General features: G+C 43.5%; 3 protein-coding genes across 3 annotated transcripts; 2 read left to right on the forward strand and 1 right to left on the reverse strand.

Moving 5' to 3' along the window:
- Positions 1 to 84: 84 nt before the first annotated feature.
- Positions 85 to 4,675, forward strand: EAF01_004854 (uncharacterized protein; the record flags this gene model as incomplete). Its single annotated transcript, XM_038913108.1, has 6 exons — positions 85 to 341; positions 398 to 498; positions 546 to 932; positions 991 to 1,810; positions 1,862 to 4,131; positions 4,185 to 4,675. The coding sequence occupies 6 exons, from the start codon at positions 85 to 87 to the stop codon at positions 4,673 to 4,675; spliced, it is 4,326 nt and encodes a 1,441-aa protein (XP_038771194.1).
- A 10,551-nt stretch (positions 4,676 to 15,226) lies between these two features.
- On the forward strand, positions 15,227 to 17,397 carry EAF01_004855 (uncharacterized protein; the record flags this gene model as incomplete). The annotated part of the gene is made up of 4 exons (XM_038913109.1): positions 15,227 to 15,852; positions 15,907 to 16,044; positions 16,096 to 16,784; positions 16,838 to 17,397. 4 exons carry the CDS (start codon positions 15,227 to 15,229, stop codon positions 17,395 to 17,397), a joined length of 2,013 nt encoding a protein of 670 aa, XP_038771195.1.
- A 1,498-nt stretch (positions 17,398 to 18,895) lies between these two features.
- EAF01_004856 (uncharacterized protein) lies at positions 18,896 to 20,343 on the reverse strand (the record flags this gene model as incomplete). The annotated part of the gene is made up of 4 exons (XM_038913110.1): positions 18,896 to 19,197; positions 19,260 to 19,974; positions 20,066 to 20,165; positions 20,218 to 20,343. The coding sequence occupies 4 exons, from the start codon at positions 20,341 to 20,343 to the stop codon at positions 19,182 to 19,184; spliced, it is 957 nt and encodes a 318-aa protein (XP_038771196.1). The 3' UTR covers positions 18,896 to 19,181.
- Positions 20,344 to 20,617: the final 274 nt, after the last annotated feature.

Consider the following 20,617-nt stretch of genomic DNA (forward strand, 5'->3'; position numbering starts at 1 on the left):
CCAAAAATTACTAGGACGATAAGATGTTCACACGCGACCGACGCGCGCAATCCAAATTGCCAGTCAATACCACGAATAACAACAATGGCCCCGAGGACGAAAGGAAGAGGCCAGGGGAAGGCTGTTGAAGAAACTATGGGAGTGCCACTTGCGGAGGTATCACAGGATGAAAGCTCATTTTCGCAACTCGCCGCAAAATATTGGTTGAAACCTTCGAAGAAGTCCGCAAAGGTTAAGGTCAAGCCTGATGTTATCAAGAAAGAAATATGGGATGTTTTAGAGCAGGAAGATTTTTCTTACAGATCTCTTTTGACTCTGGAAAATCTTCATATTCTTGAAAAGTACATTCATCCACTCAGACCTTTAACGTGGGAGCTATTACTGACAACAATGCTAGTTATCTTTGGCCGGGTTATTCAGAAGATGCTTCAAACTTCCATATACTTCTCATAGTTCTCATTGTGAATGTACGGACTAGAGAACATCTGCCAACTTGGGGTAAGCACTATTAAGGAAGCCTCAATTCGTCATACTGATGAACATAGATATCTTTGCGGACAATACACCTGATTTCTCAACTCTCTTCCGCCGAATACTGTCTATGACATTGGACACTACCCTCTCTGCGACGATTCGAACACATCTGTTGTCATTCATAATAAGCGCATTCCAGTCACTAGACAATGGTATAGTTCGAAAAGAGTGCGCACCTTTGGTCTCAATATCCATTTGGCACAACATCTCAAGCGAGAAGAAAAGAGAAAAGATACTCGATCATACTGTACAATTGAAGAAAGCTTGGAGGGCGGCAGGAAAACGATATGATGCCTCTGATGAACCTACGAAAGCTAGACTCAGGTTTGAGCGATCTTGGCTCTTGACTCTGATCCTGGACTTTTTCAATCAACTCTACGGAGACAAAATAAAGACTGGTTCGTTGAAACTTCACCATCACTATGATCTTTTCCTTTTCGCTAATACACGAATCAGAAAATGTGCAGTATTGCGAAAAATTTATAGAGTTTTTATCGGATCTTCAGAGCCAATTACCAACCAGGAGATACTTGAACACGCTATTACAAGATCTTCACGTTCTTCCAACTATCAGACTATCCCCAGCCTTCAATGAAGAGGATAAAGGGCTTCTACGAGATCTATATGCGCTTTTGAAGCATTATACATATTTTGCAATCAATGATCATACAGGCGCTCAACATAGCCGCACGGAAGCATATGAACGTCATTGTGCAACACTAGCGTCCCTGCAAAGAACTGCACTCAAGAATTTCAAGGAAAAACTAACTATTCTTGCCTTGTCCAATTATTCGTCCATTAATAAGCGGGTGGAGCTTGAAGGTCATTTAGAATCTCTCACAGACGCCGAGATGACAGAGTTTTGCGAGCTTCTTGATCTACGAACTTCTTATCCATCGTCTACCAAGGTTGTAGTAGACCGTAAATTTCTCTTGGAAATTCTTTTATCAACACATGAAAGGCGCAAGACATTTCAGGAGACTACACGTGACTTGAGCATTCTTCCAACCGAAAGCACTCTTTTTGAAAGAACCCTTCTCAGGAATGATGGATTCGATGGATCACAGCCTCTCGCTATCCCAAAGCTGAACCTCCAGTATCTAACTGTTGGGGATTTTCTGTGGCGGTCATTTATCTTGCATCGATGCGAGTCATTCTATGAGATCAGACGAGATGTAGAGGACACCATAAAGCGTCTCCGACCAGTTGCCGGTAGGACAGGCCAGACAAGCTTTGAAGGATTCTCTAGGATGGCACTTCCAATAGCGAAACCTTCGTGAGTTTTACCATGATTTTATTATTTCGATTAACTCTAATCGATTTATAGTATTCTCGAAGTAGTACCTCCTCTTGTAGGAGATGATAAACCAGCTCTCGTACGAGCCGAAGTCACAATTGATGTGAGCCGCATGGCTGAAAATGTTCGCCGCGAATGGGATTCGCTGCGGCCTGATGACGTGATCTTCTTGCTCTCTGTGAAAGCCACGGACGAGTCTGCCATGGCCGCGAACGGTGGAGCATCGACTTCGGACGCTCAGAACCTCGGTCTGAGATATCTCCGAGCAGCTGAGGTCATCCAAGTGCAAGATGATAGAGGACGCTCATTGATGAATTATAATGGTCAAGTCAACGGAAATGCTCGCGCTGGCTCGCGGAGACTGCAATTGAAACTTGACGCAGCCATGTATAAAGAGGACAAAGATCGCATCGATAAAGGCAAGCCTGACATTTATGAAACCATCAATATCATTGTCCGTAGAAAAGGTCGTGAAAATAACTTCAAACCGATTCTTGAATCAATCAGAAGTTTAACGTTATCTGATGTCCCGCTAGCCCCCTGGCTTCACGAGGTCTTTCTAGGCTATGGTGATCCTGCAGGAGCAAACTATACTAGACTATCGAATCAACTCAAAAAAGTCGATTATCGAGACACATTTCTCGACTGGCAGCATCTAATTGAAAGCTTGCCCGGCAGGACGGTCGAGCCAAATGACGAGGTCACCGGTAGTTTTGGACCACCCTACGTATTGCAAACCGTCGCAAAAGCTGCTGAGCCGCCAGCAAGACCAACGAAAAAGAGACGCAGAGAAGCAGAGCCTGCGCCAAAAGATGAGCCACAAGCCATTCAAGTGTCTTCTTATAAACCCCCAAGCACAGGGCCATATCCCATGGACGCCCCTAAGTTGAATCAAGTCCGTTTCACACCTGCTCAAATTGAAGCAATCATCTCCGGTACCCAGCCAGGGCTTACTGTTATCGTTGGTCCTCCGGGGACTGGAAAGACGGATGTTGCGACTCAGATCATCAACAATTTATATCACAACTTCCCTAATCAGCGTACTCTACTTATTGCACATAGTAATCAAGCTCTTAATCAATTGTTCCAAAAGATTGTTGCTCTTGATATTGACGAACGCCACCTTTTACGATTGGGACATGGTGAAGAGGAATTAGACACTGAAACGAATTTCAGTAAACACGGACGTGTCGAGTCTTTCCTTGAAAACCGAGATGGGTATCTCAGAGAGGTTGATCGCCTTGCTGCCAATTTCGGTGCTCCAGGTGCCCACGGAAGCTCAGCGGAGACCGCCGGATACTTTAACTCGGTTTACGTTGAGCCAGCATGGACAAGATTCCAGGAAGTTATGAAAGACCCGGATTCAACATCAGAGTCAATTGTCTCTGCTTTTCCATTTCATTACTACTTTTCGAATGCTCCTCAGCCTCTTTTCCCTCCTGGTGCCGATAAAGATGCTGTCATTGATGTAGCTACAGGTTGTTACAACCACGTCACTAAAATTTTCGCTGAACTTGAAGATGTTCGACCATTTGAGATCCTGCGACGAGATCGAGACAAGGCAAACTATCTTCTCACCAATGAAGCTCGCATCATTGCGATGACATCCACGCATGCAGCAATGAGAAGACGTGAGATATCTTCACTCGGCTTCCATTATGACAATGTCGTTATGGAGGAGGCGGCTCAGATCACTGAGATCGAGAACTTCATACCCATGGCGTTGCAGAAACCAGCAAATGGTGGAACTCCCCTTCAGCGTGTAGTCTTGTGCGGTGACCACTTTCAGAACTCTCCTGTCGTTCAAAATCTTGCCTTCCGTCATTACGCAAATCTCGAACAGTCGCTGTTCTCTCGCCTAGTTCGCTTAGGTGTCCCAACTATCAATCTCGATCAACAGGGCCGTGCTCGTCCCTCGATTGCATCTCTTTATTCCTGGCGTTACCAAAATCTTGGCAACTTGCCAATTGTATCAACCGCACCTGAATATCAAACCGCAAATGCTGGTTTCAAGTACGATTACCAATTCATCCAAGTTTCTGATTACAAGGGAAAGGGTGAAATGGAGCCAACCCCCCACTTCATCCAGAATCTAGGAGAAGCAGAATACGCAGTTGCCATCTATCAATATATGCGCTTACTCGGATATCCAGCTTCGAAGATCAGTATACTATCCACATATGCTGGTCAGCGTGCACTAATCAAAGACGTTCTATCCCATCGATGTGCTAAGAATCCTCTCTTTGGTCTCCCAAAAATCGTCACAACTGTCGATAAATATCAAGGAGAGCAAAATGACTGTAAGTTTCGTGAAGCCATTTCTTTTGCCGATAAATTACTGACAGGATATTAGACGTTATTCTCTCCCTCACTCGTACATCACGTGTCGGCTATCTGCGTGATATTAGACGTCTTACGGTGGCACTGTCTCGTGCTCGTCTCGGTCTTTACATTTTGGGACGACGAGATGTCTTTGAATCTTGTTTCGAGCTGAAGCAGGCCTTCGATATCCTACTATCAAGACCAGATAAGTTGACTTTGAGCACTGGGGAGATGTGGCCAAGTCAAAGGATTCTAGCGAGCGAGGAGGGCCTAGAGTCAGTGCAGGGTGAAGCTGTTATGGAAGGGGTGGAGCATTTGGGTCAATTTGTTTTCGAAATGACCAACTCCAAGATAAGACAGTTGAGGGAAGAAAGAGGGTTACCGGAGGGCGGAGCAGAGGTCTTAGCGATTGAGGAGGGAAAGGTGGTTGGAGATGATGTTGAGACTGGAGAGGGGTATGAGGGCATAGGGGAAGATGAAGATATTATTGAACCTGAAGAAGAATTTGATGGCGTTGATTGATAATACCAGGATGAAATTTGTAAGATGAATTAATCGCCGATAGATATATGGAGGGAGAAGAATCAGGACGGCTCATGGACAGCGTCTACGGAAATGTATTGTATATGACTATAATACAGGAAAATGGCGTACCATAATGAATAAACAAAGAATGATACCAATTTATGAACACAAAATATGTCTTTCTATATTATCCAATAGATCATTTTGTTAGCCTGTAGTACCTTTGTATTGTAATTCAGTTTCGAGGTTTGTGCTTGGTGATTGAGTTGTCTCCTTTCATGCTCGGTTATGATTGTTTCGTATCACCACCGACAGTCGAAATCACGACTTAGTCACATCTTCTGTATCGAAACCATTAGTTCACAGTAGCCTTGAAATGCTATGCTGGTTCCTCTGTAAATATGAATGACTATGAAAGTGCATATCAGAAAAGCTCTCTTATTGTGTTAGACTCGGTCGAGCAAAAGAGAAAGTCGAGACAATTACGATGAAGTAAAATGAAGTGTGTCATGAGTTGTAAGTTGAAGCTGCAGATCATAGTACTTCTCAATTGGGTTTGTCATCAAGTTTAATTTACTCCGGGAAGACTGGCGCAGTTCGCGGTAGTTATATCTTGAGATCATAGAGAGAGTGAAATTTATATTGGTGATCTGTGAGTTTTCGTCACATTTTGAGGTTCGATTTTAGATGCGGGAAAATGGAGTCAGTGAGAGGAGATTAAACTAGGGGTGTATATGTTGTACATTTTCTGACATACATTACATGGAGTGAACTGTGATTACGGTTTTATGTGTTGAAGCTCATATTAGGAGCATACCTGGGTAGTATTTAGACTTTCGAAGCACTTGTGCATAGGATTCTAGTGATTTCTTTCATGTACTAAACAAAATTCCTCAAGGTAACTATTTTTCTTGTTCTAGATGGGTATCTATCTGATGGAACAGATTCTAGTATCCCGTCAATACATATATTTCTGTGAATGCGCCATGTAATGTAACAATCAATCATGAGCATTGCCAGTGGTCTTCCAGAATGCACTTTATTGTATGGCATCTTAGCATGCTTTCTAAACACTTAATATTTCCAAGGAAGCATCAACTTACTGTCTAAAACAGTGTTAAAATATGTTTGGAAGCGTGTATTCTTTTACAGGCAATATCTCTACATCATATGATCGATATAACCGACGAGCTTTTGCAGCTCATCGGTCATATGACGCTACTTAATGTATTTAGGACTGACTGTTACATCAAACCTCTACTCTAAAATGAATGCCACCAGAAGCGCAAAACTTACGCTCAAAGTCTATCCTTTTAACTCTTCCCATCACGGATAAGAGTTGCTACACATACCTCCCTCGTATTTTCAATCCAGTCCATCCCCAGAAGACTCCTCTCTAATCAACTACTAGGCTTAAGGAAAAAAGCTGCAGTGTTAGCTCAACGAGAGTTTCTACTAGATACATTGCCGCCGGATCAACGGTCGTTATGTTCCGCCTAGGGAAAGATCATCATGAAAACAGGCTGGAGTTCAAGCCTCAACTTGACAAGCAATTTTAATTCAACATCGTGTCGTTCACTACAACGATGGCTATAAACTTGATCGCGTGTCGCGGGCGATTTAAGTATATACTGCTCCACACGATGTCACTGCTAGCTACCGCAGTACGAAGTAGTATTATCGACATCACGATATGCTTAGAGTAGTTCGTTTGAACCAATATACACACGATACACTGAAGTTCATGCACACTAAATCTCTCACATGAGGTCTCTAGAACGACTTAAGATGGCGATGGCAATGTGCAGATAGCAGTAGAGCCACGATCTCACGATGGTTTGTTGAAGGCTTGTCAATAACGACCGCGCTAAGCGCTAAAATTTACCCTTAGCTTAGTTTGTTCATGTTTGTATGACGGTTAATGTGTCAGTTTCGACTTTTTTTTTGGACTGTCGTCCTGTCTCTGTAGTAAAGTATGACTTTTGTGATGACGATATACCTATACGTGAATCTGGCTACTACATTACTTTTGTATTTGTCGAATCTTGCGAGGAGAGAGAATTAGTAGACCGTCCCGGAAGCAAATAGAATGTCGACTGATATGCCGGGGAAAAGTTTGAACGTTTGCTTCCAACCTAAGTATATCATGTTGATGTTATTGTTAGGCTGACCAATGGGATATGTCGAGATACTACTATCTGATAGTGAAGTTGGTAAAGTAAGGACAATGGCACTGAAAGGACAAGCATAGATCTTGTTTTTATAAAGGAATCTTCTTGATCTTTGGCAATACATTTGGCATCGTGGGAGGGGTGGTAGTTCCCTGAAATCTACATGATACATCATACTTCGATCTCATCTTGCTAGTCGCTTCATTGTGTATCTTGTTGACACAATCTGGTAACGCACGACGCTGTAGCTAGGGGCGCGAGGCGAAACTGATGAGACCCTATCGGCTTCAAGGATATGCCATGAATCCTCTACCCCCAAAGAATACATACATTGCATCCCATAGCAGATGACTGGTACCGAGCTGATCATCCCTAGGCTCCATCAGAAAAGGATATGATATGCAAAGTGGTAGAATGTTCACTGAACAGTGGATCTTGATGATCAAAAGGAGATTTGGCTGAATTCTAGATGGTCTGGATACAGACTTTCTCGGTTCCTTTGGTCCATTTCTGTCCATGGGAGGAATATAACCGATAATCCCGAAGGGAAAGCTATTCCGGGCCATATTGTTTGAAACTTGTTGAGTAAAACTCCAAGAAACTTAGCACCTTGATAGTAACAATTTGCAAAGCTAATCCATATTTTGACTCTCAAACTGATTATCAAAAGGTCCACGACAACTTTTAAATGGATATTCTCCCAAGATAACCAGATTTCTGGAACTGGTCTATAACCAGGTACATATGGGTTTGCGGTGTAGGAAATAAATTGCAATATAATAAATCGTATCATGCATGAATAGCATGTAATATACAATATATAATATATTAATCGCCGACAACTGCCGATATTCCCTTGATACGAGATTCTGACTTCATGTATCGAATTCTGAAATGGAAAGTATATAGTACCTACTACCGGAAAGTCCTTTACCCGCACACAGGTATATTTTGAGTAATTAAAAATCCGGGGACACAGCCACCTTACGTCTTCTCTGTCGCATATATGCAGTGAGATGGTAGTCATGGTGATACCTTCTTGATGTGTGCTATGTGTGGAAAAACACGGGAGATTCTTCTCGTGCTAATTCTCGTGGAGAGCTGCAGGTTGTAAGTGTGCGAAGATAACGATCTGAATGGTCGCCGTTCTATTAGAATGCGGTCTTCCTACGGCAGAACACTGCATGGTTGCTAACAGTAAAAAGTAAGGCAGAGTCCGTCCACTCATGATTGTCGAAGATTCAGAACATGAGAGAATCCAGCGTGGTACTTCTTTGTGGCGCCCGTGCTGATCGACACAGCAAGGCTTGACACAGGGATTTTATTATGACCCCCCATCACCTTAAGATGAGCAAATGCAAGGGCATGGATGCTGGACGTGATGTGGTTGGGGTCTCTGCACCCCTCAATCTCTCGGATAAACAGGCGGATAATGAGGCAAGCTCATCAGCAGCCTGAAATTTTCTGAAGTGTTCACAACAAACAGCAAAAGCATCATAATTTGAACGTATGACGACTATCTAACCTAGCCAAAGTCCCACAAGTCCGAAGGAGACGTATTGTGATGAGCCCACGACCACGTACAGCACAATGTGACAATATTCTTGCAGGCATTCGTGCACTAAGTTATGGTTCACAAACATCCTGTTGTGGGTGTTTATCTCTGGGCATTGTTTGAAGATGTGAAAGATGTGCTGATGACTCGTCATGTAGAGAAAGAGAATCTGAAGTTTCTGATACTTGTTGAACCATTCGAAGGACTACTGAGTGGGGAATGCATCGGAGAATATTTTAATCTGAAGCATAAGCGCCATCTAGCTTAATAGGAGTAGATGGTATCCATGATGGCAGGTCTATACTTGTGCCGTTATGTTTCCTCACCGTTCCTGCTTTTAGACCCCGTTGGTGGTGGATTCTCTCGGTAATTTCGAAGAAATGATTCTACGTAGCACTGTAAGCGATGTGGTTGTAGCGTTCTCGGTCCCAGTCTCTTACGAAATTATGTATCCGAAGTCTTTGAGAGAAGAGTGGATCAACCCATTGAAGGACTTTTTTGACGCCTTACCTCAGGTCTGGTAGTATTCGGAACGGAACCGAGAGTTTGATTTGGGCAAGGACAATCGTGATGATTACAAAACATGTAAGATTAGACAGACAATTTGAAAAAACGACATGGGGATGACAATCGGCGAGTAGGTGGCAGACCTGCCAAACACAATCATTACTTGCGTAAGGGCTGGCCCGCCGTCTCTAATTACAGACCGTGCTCGGAAGCAGATCTTGGAGTACAGTCGATTTTTGGGGGCGAGTCAAGTAAGCTATGCCGTCCATGGAGTCTGGAACATTGGAGAATGATGTCTGTACCTAGCCAGTAGTCCGATTCAGCTGAAGACTTAGCTCTATGTACAACATTAGAGCAGATAGATCCTCGAGTAGAGTAGGTAGGTGGTGCTACGAACGATGAAGGCACTATCTAGACAGGCAAGGTACCATGCAATAAGTACATTTTGTTGTTGTTATTAGTGGCCACTTACTTCTAACGAATCGCCCACATTGTTGATTCCACTGCTTCATATTTGTCCAGCTTCCCACGTAGTCCTAGCTATTGAGGAAATGTGATCATAGCCATGTGATACTCCCACCTATTCTACCGGCGGTTCTGTTCCTATTGTGTTGCTAGGATGGAGATGGTAGATGGATGTGATTTGAAGTTTCTTTTCCACGTCAAACGGCGTCTCGCACTCGTACATTTTGGGAAGTCCACCACCCCACTCCATTGCTCGGCGTTCGATGCAACAGCGAGGATGTCATTTTAGTTGTAGCCTTAGGAAAAGAAGGTACAAAATAAGTTGTTTTGAGTTATTCTGATGACTGGAATAGGTATTTAGTGAGTGGATCAGATTTGAAGTTTGTTTCATCAACTTCTTTTTTTTTTGTATTTTTTCTTCATCTGTATCAACTCCGGTTAGACATTTTTAGACCTAGTCGATGGTCTACTCTACGGTTGTACCTGCATTTATGAATTTACTCCACCAATCGTTTTACCGGATTTGTCTCCAAGCAGTCTAAATACGGATGTATCCATAAATCCTTCTTTTAGCTGAGAGATATCCTAGAAACCTTAGCAATTCCATTACGACCAACAACAGGTGTCAGGTACCTAGTAAGAGTTAACAATCCTTCTCGAAATCTCATTTCATTTCATTTCGATCTCGAGACTTCCGAACATCCCTTCTCCTTTCCCAGAATTAGACGGGCATAGATACTGGAAAGCTAATCTTCTCCCCTCCGAATCTCTCGTGAGCCTTATCCTACTGCCCATGTCAAGAGAACCTCTAATTTCGTTACATTTACCGCATTCTGTAGAATGCGTCTCCGTTCTTGATGATCAAGGATTGTTACTTGATCTTGACTCTTGGTGGAGCCTCTAGCTACCACGCCAATTCTTGTGCTACCCCTTACCGTGACATTACCAAAAGCCTAAAGGTACCGTGCAGTCGGAGCTTTTGCTTGTAGAGTAGGAGTAACCTTTCTTTTCTTACACCGCACGCCTCTAACACGCTTTGAATTTACACAACCTGAGTAGTTGTAGCTATTCCGTTGCGTTTGTCCAATCAAAGCACAAGATTAATCGTCAATTCAAGCCCGAAGCATTAGGATATTTACAAAATTGCTACACCATCAAGGTAAAATGGGTAACGCAAGAATCAGGAATGGCCAACTTCTGGTACCGTCATGGACTGGTTACTGTACATCCTCAGCCCGGTCACAAATCACAACATTTTCGAGATCCCGCCCGCTCCGGCAAGATCTAAGGTTTTGGCTACCAATGGAAGTTTTCAAGAACCCAGAAGTGCGGCCACTTACAGCTAACCTACCCACAGATACCCCTTCATACTCTCGTCTCATGCTGAACAATCGAATCCAAGTCAGCTTTATCCCCCACAACTAACCAAAAGCTTATTCACAAGACTTCTGAATTCGTAAAATACCGTATCCATACTTGTCCAGCTTACGAGTCTGCGAGATCTTAGCGTCGCTCCTAAAACGTCGTCGTTAATCAGGGTATCTCCAACATCTATTGTTTTATATATTGTATCAGCCTTATGAAATCAATTCATGCATTTCATGACCGAAGGCCGAAGGATTTGATACTGCTCTATTTACCGTGATCGGCGGGGTATGGTTTCTAAAAGTAGTACCATGATTAACGATTTGAGATGTCGATGAAGAGATGAACAATCAAAGCTTCTAGCTTGACTTTTTTTCGCATAATGCATTACGCATAGAAAGAACTCTCTCAACAACCTCTCTTGACTCTTGGTATTTTGATGATAGGCTCGTGACAGGTAAATCCTTGTATCAGATCGTTGAAATGGACGGCACATGCACTATTAAAAACATCCCGGGGCTGGTTTCCTGCGGCTTCGTTGCTAGGACTGGGTATACATGTATGCGTCTTCGAATCGGATGGTTTCTTGTCGGAACAATTACAAAATAAATATCAACAAAACATTAACGTGTTGGCAGGTGAAGGCGAGGTTGAAGGTGGATACTGCATGACTGCCAAAGAGGCCATCCATATTCAATATTTTTCGAAGTTGACTTGTGAATGAGTATTCCACGAATACGTTTGGTCACCGTGACAGTAGTCATCGAAATATGCGGTGTTCTCAACACTATCCGATGATTATTTTCCAAAAGTCTGTTGGTAGCTACCCGACGTCACACAATGTAGGCCATGACGGGAATGTGCTTAGCAGGACCGTAGGGACGGGCCCCGTCACAATAAACACACGAATAGATCAGAGCGAGAAAATCCTGGAATCGACCCTAGAGATGTGTATCTCGCTATCTCATTCACATCACTGTTGTCGCTGGTAGTGGGCGACGTGAAGCACAAAAGCGGGAAATAAACGTAAAGGACGCACGTTAACATCATGCATATCATTTCATCGCCTTCTCGGGTTTCCAGATATCCTCGGAATCCGTAGCAAAACAATCAGACTGCGGGATGTGCAGTCGATGCACAGACTTTCGCCAGATGAACCCAGTTTTAATTTCTAAACAATGTGGGAAACTTCCAGCTACGCAGGCGGACTTGGCCAGGTCACGTGAGATGCTTGACAAAATAACAATGACATTAATCAACGATTGTTAGATTCTACATTGGCAAGATTGTGATGGATAATGCGGTGACGGTGTGGTGATTTGATGCTACTCGTGGGGGGATCTAATCTGATGACGGTTAGTTGCTTGGGGGCCCGTCTCAACTCTTATAACTACGAAGTATTGAGTACCTTTCCAACCTAGGTAATAGTCCAAGTTTGAGATTATTTGTAAGCTCGTTCTCCCAAGGTTCTTCGTACTACCTCCGTATATATTTACGAGCGAGTATCAAATATGTACCAAGCTAGGTCTCCACTCTCCTCCACTCTTGTGCTTCTACCAGCAATTCGAACCTTCTCAGAGTCAGACTGCGAAGTAGTCATGGTGGATCATGTTCCATGTATCAGCTTTCTTTGGAGTGAGCAAACCACTATTCACTCATCTTGCTAGCTTCCACAGTATACTTTGGAATACCTTGATACAGACAAGACTAAGTGTTTCTGGAATAAGAATAGAAGATGTCAAAAAGATTCCATCTAGATGCAACCTTGTTTTGATGGTTGAGATTGACGAAAAAATGTTAATATGTGTCCACCTCATTTTTATATCCTCCTATCCACAATCGAGCCATAGCCTGCTGGCTTTACAATTTGAAATACTTCATGGTGATTGCAAGCATCGACCTCGAGTGCTCTTCGTATATGGACCACACTTGGATACCCTTACACGCCTCGATATTAAAACATCATTTCCTTTGGGACCTGGAAAATTAGCAATGACCGGCATGGCATGGAATACATGAATTTGAACCCAGTTATCTTGAAACTCTCTTTTTTCTGTTTCGCTGAAGAGACCTACCATAACCCCTACCAAAATCACAAAAAGGTTACTAGGTAGTCCAACCCGAGCAACCCTACCCGCACACCCGCCAACATTCGAAAATTTCGGACCATTTTGACAGACTTCTAGCTTTTCTAGCCCGCTGTTCTATGACTTACCTAGGCTTGTGATTGCTAGGTGTAAGTATTCTTAACCGTTCAAAAGTCGTATAATGTCATATTTAGTTCCTTTTTTTAGTGGCTGTCGTAGTTTCTTTAGTAGGTTTCCTATCACCTAGTCTCCTCTTAGCACAAGGGGTAACGCTCCAGTTTTGACCCATCATCAAAACTCAACGGCAGGCCCTAGTTCATCAGAATTATGAAATGAACAACAATGCATTGATTGTTCGTTGCGAATACACACCCCAACTTTACGGTGTACACAAAACACCGTACATTCGCTCCCATTCGGAACTTCCCTACCTACCAAACACAGTGCAAACATGTCAAAACAACCTTCGCTTGACTAACCTATCTACGGATTTTGTAGCAGATTCCGCTCAGCCTTCTTGTGGGAACATACGCATAAAACTTCAAGGTTTGACGATGATCTCAAAAGTACCCATCCTCTTACAGTATCCCGTTCTTGTCAACTACCTATGTAGAATAGTACGGAGGTTAAAACGACCTAGTCCTTGAGGATATTCTCCCAATATGTACATTGCGAACCTAAATATGCAAAATATGAATTACCCAGGTGTTTCTTGTTTTGTATTTGACTTTTTTCTCTCTACTACACTCTTGTCTGCGTTAATTGTTCACAAGCGGCAGGGTCGTCACGTTGTCAAAGTCACAACTCGCATAACGAGTCCGGCCCCCCCCCCATGTCTTCATAGATCTTCATTGGGTGGCATCTATTAGCGACAACGGTTGCAAGTTGACCCACAGATTCAATGATCCCTTCAACCCTTTCATGCAAAATGAAGACCAATGATCCACGCAAAAAAGACCCAGCCTCGATCTCTCCGCTAGTTCCCTGTCATATCCGTTGTTCTCTCAAGCTCTCCCACAATAGGCTTAGCTGAGATCGAAACAACTCACCATTTCTGCGGAGCCCTGCTGTTATTTTAACCAATTCCTGTTGGTCCATTTAGAATTTTGGATGCTTCATCTGAGTATCGGATGATTGCGCCGGCACCAGATCCCTACACCCCAGTCACACATTCATCTTATCCAACGTTCTGCACAGTTCTCGATAGAGTGCTATCCAGCATTTCGCTGCAGCTTCATTTCCATTTGACAATCCTCCCAGAGCCACAGTGGGCTTCTTACACAGAATCATTTCATTGAATCGCTTCACTTTTTGTTGTTCTTATCATTTTTGCCCATATTTGTGGCTGATTTCGAACGTCCTCGTGCATTAAAAACATTCCCCTCCAAACTTCCTTCTTTATCCACTCTAGCTTGTGCAACTGTCCTTAAAATATCGTCCCAAGTCCGGTCCTCCCAAGCAAAATCCTAGACGCAACCGTGCAAGCCTTGTATCAAGTCGAGGTGGGTATTTTTGACACTACTCCGCTCCGCTTGCATGCTAGACTCTTGTCATCGGTACAATTTACTTCAGCGGCATTCTGCTGCAACGACAGGGACTTCCTGTGAATTGTGAGAACCAGGGGTAATAGGGCGCTTGTCGGGTCCAGTCTCCTTGTTGTGGTGATCATAACCAAGGAACTCATATATCAAGGGCCTTCAATCTTGGAGTATATTATCCGACGTTTGTCGATCGAACGTGGAAAGAAAGACAACGACCCCCCTTCAACTTCATTACTGTTACTGCTTAATACGGACTTAGCACGTCATTAAAATAAGAAGCAATTTATATTTCATTGGGACGACGCAGGACACTCGCCACATCCGTTCATTGAGCTCAATCTATCCTTGAACCAGGTCGCTTCATCTTCTTTTCTACACGGCAGCGCTGTTGAATAGAATATCAACTCGTCAAGTAGCAAAATCTCTGGAAGGTATACGCGTTCGGCTTGTCCAGAACATTTAAAACCTTTCATTTATATTCCCGGGACTGGTCCATACATCAATCAACCTTATTTAGTAGATCTTGATTAAGACCCTTAAGATTAATCTATCCACCGATCAATAGCTACAGGAACAAGCTGTATACACTCTTCCGGCTTCCCCAAACATCATCATCCAGCAAGCAGGAGTAGATCATAAACTAGACTCAAAAATTACTTGCCTTCGATAGGCCTTATGTTCTTTTCTGGTCAGTGATCAGCCATTGTCTATAGCGGCCCTTACACTCGTTCATTCCACGGCTACTTACCACTGCGACAACACAATACACATATTCGTTTCTCGAATCAAGGGCTCTTGAAGAACCCCCAAAAGCAACTTCCAGACCATCTTCAACGGTCAAACCAAAGATACTCTCAATGCTTGTTACACGGCAATGCGAAACAGGACGGAACACTTGGTCCTCTAATAAACTTGGGTCTGCTAACTTCGCGTCTCCACGGATGGCGAACTTTGAGGCATTACCGCCGCAGCCGGACTGGCGAGAACAGTACTCTTCGTATCAACTCTCTGGAGAGAATGGCATGGGCCATCAAAACTACGAGCACTCTGCAAGCTCCAACATAAACACCAGTCAACAGCAACCCGCTACCAGACCAACTTTGGAGCATCGACACACACTTGGCCCAATAAGACCGGAAGGTCCGCCAACTCCTACCATAGAACGACCAGACTCCGCACCGGGAGATTGCGGCCAGCCTTCTGTCAACAGAGCTCGGGATGAATCCATGGTTTCCACAGAATCGGCACCTCTTTCACTTGGGCCGATCGCACCGAATCCAACGTCATCTGCTTCAAGCGCACCACAACAAGGAGCAGGAGCACTCATGAATGAAGACGCGTCAACTCTCCTAAGTCCCAAGGAAGAAGACGATGACGACATTGATGACGACGACGATATGCTAGATAATGAAGATGGAACTTCATCAACGCCACAGACAGCGGCAGAGCGCAGAGCTGAACGCAGGAAGATGAAACGATTTCGGTATGTTGATTTCGGTTTACGTATTTGTTGTGACATAAAAACTAACTAGTGCAGTCTCACTCATCAACAGACTCGATTCCTTATGAGTGAGTTCGCGAAACAAGCTCACCCAGATGCTGCTCATCGCGAGCGTTTGTCACGAGAAATTCCAGGCCTTAGTCCAAGACAAGTGCAGGTATGGTTCCAGAACCGGTATGCAAATTCAACCCAATCTGAGCGAAAAATGTGGACTAACGGAAGCAGACGTGCAAAGATCAAGAGACTTACTGCGGATGACCGAGAGCGAATGATGAAGATGAGAGCTGTACCAGATGATTTCGACAACGTACAGGCTTTACATTCTCCTTACGGAGCTGTACACGGTATTGGAACACCAATGCAATCGCCCGTCGATTTTGTGCCAAATTACGCGGATCATATGATACGGCCTATGATGGTAGACACGATGCGCAGACATGAACAAGATGACCATATGTCGCCGGCGGGTATGAGCCCTGGATATGGACATGTTGGATATACACCAGGAAGTTCCATTGGCACACCTGACGTTCTTTCGCCATTGTCCATTAATTCGTCCGATCGATACTTCTCCAGCCATCTTTCGAGTCCAATGAGCTCAGGGCCAAGGAGCTCGAATCCGTTTGATCGACCACCTCCGGGTTATCAAGCTGTTTCCCATTCCCAGCAAAGACATCACGGCGGCCGACCATTACAACCATTACAGCTTCGAGAGACAATGTCAAGATCGCGATCAGAATCACTTCAGTCGCCATTGAGATCCAGTATGTCTTGGAAAGGTGAAACTTTAGATTACGCCAATTATCCAACTGGACAACCAAGTCCTCAATCGACTGGACGTCAACAATCAATGTACCAGCCCGAGCAGAATAACGCGGTCAATGCGCACCAATTTGAGTCAAACTCTTACCCAAGTTCGTTCCATCCTTGCAGACAAAACTAGATGAAAGACTGACCATTTTGATAGGTTCTAACATTCAAAATTCACCACAACACATGAGCTATTCATCGTCGCATCCTCCATCATCTTTGCAACAGTCTTCACCAGCTGCCATGTCCCGCATGCGAGCATCCACTGGCGGTGCTTTCCCGCAAGGTCTTGACCTACGCAATCAATACCGACCTCTCCCCCATCAAGGTCCATCACACCTACCTCCTACTTCCCGCCCATTCGCGCCCTCATACTCAGCAGGTTTTGCCAGCGCGCCTTTAACGGCGCCAATGGAGTTCTCCCTTCCTCGAACCCCAAGCGACGCAAACCATCCACAATTAAGTGCACCAATGGCACCACCGCAAGATTTCGCAAACGCGTACAACGCATCCAGAGCTCCACAAAATGAGCGAGAATTCAGCTCCCAAGGCCAAGAGCAGCAGCATGCTCAAAGCCATGTACAGCCTGAACATCAACCACAAAGAAACAACAGCGACGGTTCATCGTATCTTCGACCCAATGAATTCCAAGCAAAAGATAACCGCAAAAGAAGCTTTACCATGCCTGGAACTTATGCCCCTTCTCATATGTCCTAAAGAAATTTGTCTGGCGCTCATTTTCAATCTTCGATATTTGTGTGCATACAAAAGTTTTTGCTTCCGGAGATCACGATTCATTTACAGGCATTGCGATTTGCACAAAGAACAGAGCATAGAGTTCATCCCTTTTCTCACAAGAAGATGAGAAACCACCTCACTTCACCCTACCCATGACAACCACCAAAATCCCTCCTCAATCATCTCCCATTTCAACGTCAGACCAACCTTCAAATTCATTGCAGCGCTTTCATGCTATATACGTATGGATCGTTCAGATACTCGTGCATACACATATTTATATATACTTTCAATACATACTTCTTACACTTTTGAAGTTTCTCCCAACGCTGGGACGGACAGGAATCCGACATCATTTCTACCTTTCGACCTTCGACTTACAGCTTTTACCTTTACCCCTTCTTCTTTGTATTTTCTAGGAGATACTATCCGGCATTGTTTTTATATCACGTTTTTCTTCTTCAGGAGTATTTTCATAGGTTTGGGAAATAGGGATTGGGGATAACTACAAAGCAAAGTCTTTTTTTATTTCTTCTTCTTCTTCTTTTCTTTTTGAGATATTCGCTTCTTATCAGTGTATAAATGGTATGCAATTTTTTTGTTTGGAGCTTCTTAATGGTTTAGCTGGATCTTGGATTTTGAACTTCTTGTCTATGTTTCTTGTTTTTTTGTTTCACTTCTTATCTTTTTTAACCCAAAGGGGTTGGTTTGATATTAGGGATTTTTACTGAGTGAGGGAAAGAATCCAGAATCGGTTGGGTTTGGTGCTTGGAGCCGGACAAGGAATTGAGAGGGGATCGGCGGTTGGAAAGCTTCTGGGGGGAAGGAAAAGGATAAGCCGAAGAGCGGGAAATCACTTGTAGATATCTGAATCGTGGAGTGGCAATATCATTGTGTGGAAGTTGAATAACTTTGTCTTTTCTGGTCTGCTGTGATATGTGATGTGTGATGTGCAATTTGATATGATACAATGTGACTTGAACTAGAGACTTCACTAAAGTATGCTATATGACATGTAATTACTAGCCCATTCCCTGACTCTACGCATGAACATTCCAAGCTAATCCCCGGGCCCTACAAGTAAGTATGAGCTACAGGCTCCAAGCCCCGAAGCAGATATGCAACAAAAGAATCAACATAGAAGATAACGGACGGAGATTGGTTGAGATACCGAAAAATTGAGTGAATGCCCAGAACGAAAATGAGTCTCGACGGAAAGTCAATTTGTGCATCTCCGTAGACCAACTCTGGGTATTTACAGACCTACAATAACCCTTAAGTTATAGATAGTTTGTAGGCTTTTGGCCCCGAAGCAGATTTGCAACAAATGGATTATGATAGATTGTCTGTCGGCTGAGGATTGGCTAGAGAACTTCAATGTTTGAGTGAATATGGCATTGGCATCGGGGGGTACAAATAAGCGAAAATACGACTTAGGAGCATGGTTTTTAAACTTAGATAGAACGAATATTAGAAATCAGATAGAACGCTACGATCTATCTTAAGTTCATTTGGATTAAAAATTTCAATATTATTCAAATACTGCAAAGAGTTTCACCAAGTATGAGCATTGCGTGCTAAGTAAAGCAGAGTCCTGATGTGGGTTTAGTGAAGAGGTGCGAAATATCATCCATTAACTTCACTATCCTCTGTAGAAGTAGTGATGTTAGGAATCAAGATACCCAGAATCTTATTCGCTTGATCATAAAGCTCCAAGTCCATTTTGCGTTGACTTATACCTAGTCGTGAACATTATTTCTCATTTAATAATCATAGAATCTATCATCAGAAGATCAGTACACCATTCATTTATGGAACGCAGAGGGAAAAGAAGAACTCACCCCTTTCCGCTTTTCTTTCCTAGCCATCCCGCATCTACCATTTTCCCCAGGAGTACACTAGGTCTATACTTGCTATCTCCTGTCTCCTCATATAATACTTTCATAATTGCTAAGCATGTATCGATGCCAATGAAGTCCGCCAATTGCAATGGCCCCATGGGAACATTGGTTCCGTTCTTCATTATCGCATCGATGTCATCTCTTTTACCAACACCAGTCTCCAAGCAGATTATGGCTTCATTGATATAAGGCATCAAAATCCGATTTGCCAAAAATCCGGGGGAATCTGCTGAAGTTGATGGGATTTTGCCCATTCGTTTGCAGAATTCAATGGCTGCATCCAATGTATCTTGGCTCGTCTGTAACCCAGTGATAATCTCTACACCCTTCTGAATAGGGACTGGGTTCATAAAATGTGTTGAAACTACTCGAGAGGAAGCACTGGTATCTTTGGGATCTTTAGTTGTTGATGCGGCGATCCGAGTAATGGATATGGAGGATGTGTTTGTAGCCAAGATGGCATGAGGAGGGCAGATTTGGGCCAGAGAACTGAAGATTGAGAATTTCAAAGAGGGAATTTCCGGCACGGCTTCGATTACAAAGTCTGCCGAGGAAAGATCATCCATCTTTGTGGTTGGGTTGAGAAGGGAGCGGATACTGTCAGATTGTTCTTGAGTTATGCGCTGCTTGGCTACATCTTTGGCCAGGAGTTTATCTGGATTCAGATAAGAGTTAGTTGAATACTCTTGAAATGAAGTCGTAAAGAAAGGTCTGCAAAGAAAGGCAGAGAAATTGAGAAGGCATACCAGCAAATGCGAGACCCTTATCAAGAGAGGCTCGATTTGTATCGACGAGAGTGACTGGAACACCAGCTCTTTGTGCTGCTACTAATGCTATTCCCAGTCCCTATATTTCATGAGAAAATGTTTATTAAAAAGTACAACGCAGATCAATGTACCATTTGGCCAGCGCCGATAACACCAAGGCTTTTGACCTCTGTCGCCGAAAGCATTCGGCTGGAGCTGAATGATCTTGCATATTTTGAACTTTGCAAGATTCCTCTTCTTACAATTGGAGATATCATGTTGGGCGACAATCTTAGAAACAACCTCAGAAAAAGAAAACAATCGAAAATCCTGGTTGTTGTATTGACAAATGATAATGAAGCTTGAGAGTTGAGAAAGAAGGTTATCATCGGTTGTTTCCCCAGGAATTATTAAGGTTACCGAGGCTGGCCGGCAAAGTTCCGCTGTTGCATGTGGCTTTGACAAGGGTACGCGTCGCGATCGCGAATTTTGGTAGGAGCGTGTACAGTGGTTTTTGGGTTGGATTGATCAAAGTCAATAATATCACAATAA

This window comes from Botrytis porri, assembly GCF_014898465.1.
Source record: "Botrytis porri strain MUCL 3234 chromosome Unknown BPOR_006, whole genome shotgun sequence".
Taxonomy (NCBI): Eukaryota; Fungi; Ascomycota; class Leotiomycetes; order Helotiales; family Sclerotiniaceae; genus Botrytis; species Botrytis porri.